The sequence below is a fragment of the Phaethon lepturus genome, unplaced genomic scaffold (genome assembly GCF_000687285.1).
Source record: "Phaethon lepturus isolate BGI_N335 unplaced genomic scaffold, ASM68728v1 scaffold48853, whole genome shotgun sequence".
Lineage (NCBI taxonomy): Eukaryota > Metazoa > Chordata > Aves > Phaethontiformes > Phaethontidae > Phaethon > Phaethon lepturus.
Window position 1 is genome coordinate 3,143 of NW_010530715.1, and position 4,149 is coordinate 7,291.

General features: G+C 50.3%; 1 protein-coding gene across 1 annotated transcript; it reads right to left on the bottom strand.

The window, feature by feature from the left end:
• Positions 1-256: 256 nt before the first annotated feature.
• Positions 257-2,327, bottom strand: LOC104618681 (paired box protein Pax-7; the record flags this gene model as incomplete). The annotated part of the gene is made up of 3 exons (XM_010284333.1): positions 257-385; positions 1,325-1,454; positions 2,088-2,327. Coding segments are annotated over 3 exons (499 nt in total), but the record flags the coding sequence as incomplete, so codon positions are not given.
• Between the last annotated feature and the right edge of the window lie 1,822 nt (positions 2,328-4,149).

The following is a 4,149-nucleotide window of genomic DNA, read 5'->3' on the forward strand; positions in this document are numbered from 1 at the left end:
TAAATAATTGATCCAGAGCAAAACGCCAACCGCCCTTCCTCCTGGGAAAGCATCCTCAGCCCGAGGGGCTGGGTACCACCTTCCCCTCCCAGGGCCCTGCCTCACATCCTCAACACTGCCATCAGTCATTTTCGGAAAGGACAAACGCAAGAGGCTCTGGAACCATCCCCTGGCTTACTCTTGGTAGGGAGGGACATGTCCCCTCTCCCAGATGTCCCCTCCAGCCCGGCCCCGGGGCATGCACGGCCACCTTTACCTTTGTCGCCCAGGATGCCGTCTATGCTGTGCTTGGCCTTCTTCTCCCCATCTTCCTCCTTCTTGTCGCAGTCCTCCTCTTCCTCTTTCTTCCCGAATTTGATGCGTAGCACACGGCTAATCGAACTCACTAAACCTCAGACAGTCAAAGACAAAAAGGCAAGTATAAGCTGCCTGGGAAAGCAAGGTGGGAGCCGGCTGGGAAAACCCAAGCCAGGGGCTACACGACTTGGGCAGGAGGCCTTGCACATAGATGAAGGGCATCGGCACTCCCTTTTCCCAGGGGTACGCACCTGCCCAGTGCTCTGTGCCTTCCAAAACACCCCCCCAGTTCACCAAGCTGCCAAAGTGGACACCCAAAGTTAGATGCGCTCGTCACTGTCCCCGAGACAGTGGGCACCCCCAGGTTTACCATCTGGTTTGTAACAGGAAAAAGGCCCCCCAATACCTGGCTTTCACCCCAGCCCCAAATGGGACCCCACAGCTGGGATTCAGAGCTGGGCCCTGTCCTGCTTTGGGGAAGATGTGCCCTGCAGAGAAGGCTCAGCCCCCCCAAAACAGAGGGGAACTCACAGCCGGGACCTAAAGAGCTCACCAGACACTAAGCACATTCCTGCAGGCCCAATATTGGGGTACGGGGTGGCTTTCCATGAGTGATGGGGATCCCTGGCTGCTCTGCAGCCCCCACTGAGCGAGCAAGTCCCAACAGGGCAACCGGGATCCCCTTTATAAACCTGGATTTGGGGTCTGCCTCTGTGCATGCTCCGTCCACCGTGGGAGCTCCCCTGCTTTCAAAGGAATTGGAATAAGTCGGGAAAATCAGTTTGTTTGGGTTTGTTTTTACAGCAGACCACAGCACAGCCAGGGCACAACCACCCCTCGCCTGGTGTTTATTTGCTGCTGTGTGTTTGCTTGGGGTGATTCCTTTTTTTTTTTTTTATCCCCCTCTATCAAAGCAAAGGTCAAGAGGACGTTTCTAACACCTCAAAACATTTTTAGTGTTGATAATAATTTCCCTCCATCCTCCTGCGGGTATCGGGGTGTCCTTCTTGCCAAGCTGCCTTCTCACCTGAGGGCACAGTGCTCCGGTCGCAGTGCCCATCCTTCAGGAGCCTGTCTCGGATCTCCCAGCTAAACATCCCAGGGTTTTCCCGTTTGTATTCCTCGATTTTCTTTTCTACGTCGGGAGTCGCAACCTGCTTTTGTGATCAAGGGACACCGGTGTGTGTCCGCGTGTGCAGAGAGAGAGGGAAGGGAAAAAAAGGGAAAAAAACCCACTTTTAATTGAAAAGAGAAGCTGTTCAGCTTGGTTCAATCCTCCTCACCCTAGCTGCTACTTTTGGGGCTAAGAATAGGGATTTGAAGGGGAAAAAGGAAGAAAAGAAAGCTGGGGAAAGGCCCTCCTCTCCCAAAGGTCGGCCACCCTGAAGGTAGAATTTCTGGGGGCCAAGGATGGGCTTATCCTGAGACCCGGGGTGGGAAGGAGGCAAGAAGGGGGTGCAGGGGATGCTTTTTTGGGGGTTTATATACACTCAGTGATTTATTATTCCCCAAAACACCCCCATTTGCCTCCTCCCCGCACACTGGGGCAAAATGCTTGAATGCGCTCCACTTGTTGCACATGGCAGGGAGGGAAATCACTTTAATTTATTCATATCCTTCACCTCTGCACCGATTTCTACCCATCTGAGCCCACAAATCGCAGCTTTATTAAAGCTCTTCCCTCCTCCCTCTTTTCCCTGCATGTCCACCTGAAAAAAACTTCAACCTCGCTTAAAGAAATCTTTTTTTTTTTTTTTTATTTAACATGAGGGTGGTTGCATTGCACTCACCCTGGGCTTGCTGCCTCCGATAGCTCCGGGACGGATGGAGCCCGTCTCCTGGTACCTGCAGAGGATTTTGGAGACGCAACCGTGGGAGACCCGCAACTGCCGGGAAATCACGCAGGGCCGGATCCCGTGGTGAGCCATTTCCACGATTTTATGACGGATGTGGTTGGGTAGTGGTCGACCGTTGATGAACACCCCTCCGAGCTGGTTCACCCTGCCCTGGCCCAGTGGGGTGGAAACTGGAAAGGGGGGAAAAAAAACCAAACCCAAAACAACACAAAAAAACCAACAAGAACAGAAGGGGAAAAAAGTTAAAAGAGAGAAAAATCCAGCAAAACGGGGCGCATCGCTCCCCATACCTTCAGCTTCTCTCCCGGTATTTGAATTTTTAAAAGAAGGGAGAAACCTCTTGCCCATCCCGTGGTCTCGGTATTTATCTCCCGCATCACCGGGAAGATTTTTTCCCGTGGATAGAGGGAAAATAAAAATAGCCCGTGACCCTCACGCCCGCCACCCCGCTCTCCGAGCTGGCCGCTATGTTTGTGTCCACATATATGTATTTTTGGCGTTTCACATCTATGTTTTAAATCATACCTGACGTTTTAAAGACGAAAAACTTTAAAGTCGCGTCGCAACCCTCCCCCCCGCAAAGTTCCCATTTTACCCCTCCCAAAAAAAGCGCACTCCACTCCTTGCTTCAAATTACGGGGCTATCTGCTTTCAAACAAACTTTTGGAAAAAACCTCTTTAAATACCCTCGGGGGCCTTTTTTTTTTTTTTTTTTTTTAAACTAGCTGGAATGGGATTTTGTTAAGCGGTTTACGGAGGTGCGGAGCAAACGCGGATCCTCCGCGGCCGCGCCGTTTCCCCAGCACCTTGCGCGGCGCATCCCCGCCCGGAGCAGGGAGAGGGGGGACACCAGCGGTTCGTTAATCCCTCCCTCCCCAATTTATTTAATATCTCGCAATGTAGATCTTGCGGATTAATACGATTTCACAGGCTGGAAATTAAAAAAAAAAAAGGCCAAAAAAAAAAAAGGTAGGGGTGAGAACTCAGCTGGGTAATTTGCAGGAAGGCTGGAGGGGGCGAGGGACGGGGAAGGCGAGGGGGTGTGTGTATGATTTTTCTCTTTATACAAAGAAAGTCGATTCCAGAAATTGCCTCGCGATTTAACAAGAATCATGCACCACTAATTCCAAGTCACTTGGCCAGCACTCCCTGGATATATCATTATCGACAGATAACACTCGAGTGGCCAATTTTACATTCAAGAGGTACTAAAACCGCCGGCCGCTCTCTCTTTTCATTATTCCCAGTCATGTTGTGCAAATATTGTTGTAATCCTTTGATCCTTTGCCTTGCCGTCTGTTTTACTTCATTTGCTACAGAAAAGCACTTCAACAAATCCCCCCAGCTTGTGTGTTTTGCAGCCTGCGTGGTTTTCCACAGGTTTGAGTTTCGCCACTTGATCACGGTCAGGATGAATTTTTCCTGTTTAATAAATGCGGGGAGAGGGGTCCCGCTCTAATTTTGCCTTTTTTTTTTCCTCCTCTATCTAGAAATAATAACCCCGTAACACAAAGAAAAATAAAACAGATGATGGGAAAGTTGATGCGCTGCGGGGTGGGGGTGACAGCGAGGTGACAGCTACAAAGTCCCCCCCTCGCCAGCCCCGGCCAAGGGCATCTCGGCACTCCAGCTTACGGCTGGGATGTGTTGGGTTGGGTTTTTTTCTTCTTATTTCCCCCCTAAAAGTTAAAAACCAATCAATTTGGTTGGTTTTCCCAAGCTTTTCGCAAAGATTACATCGTCGGGGCATTTGCGGTTTTATAAAAAAGCAAAACCACAAAAAACTAATCAACCATGAGAACCTGCTCGCCCTCCCCAAAAAATCTGCGGGATGCGTGAAACTACTTTAAATAGGGGAAAAAACCAACAAACAAATAAGAAACAACCCCCAAAGCCCGGTAATTTTCGCGGGGAGGGAGCAGCTACAGCAGGAAGGGAAGGAACTAAATATCAGCCAAAAGTTGGATATTTAGGTCGGCCCCCCCCCCAAGCTGCA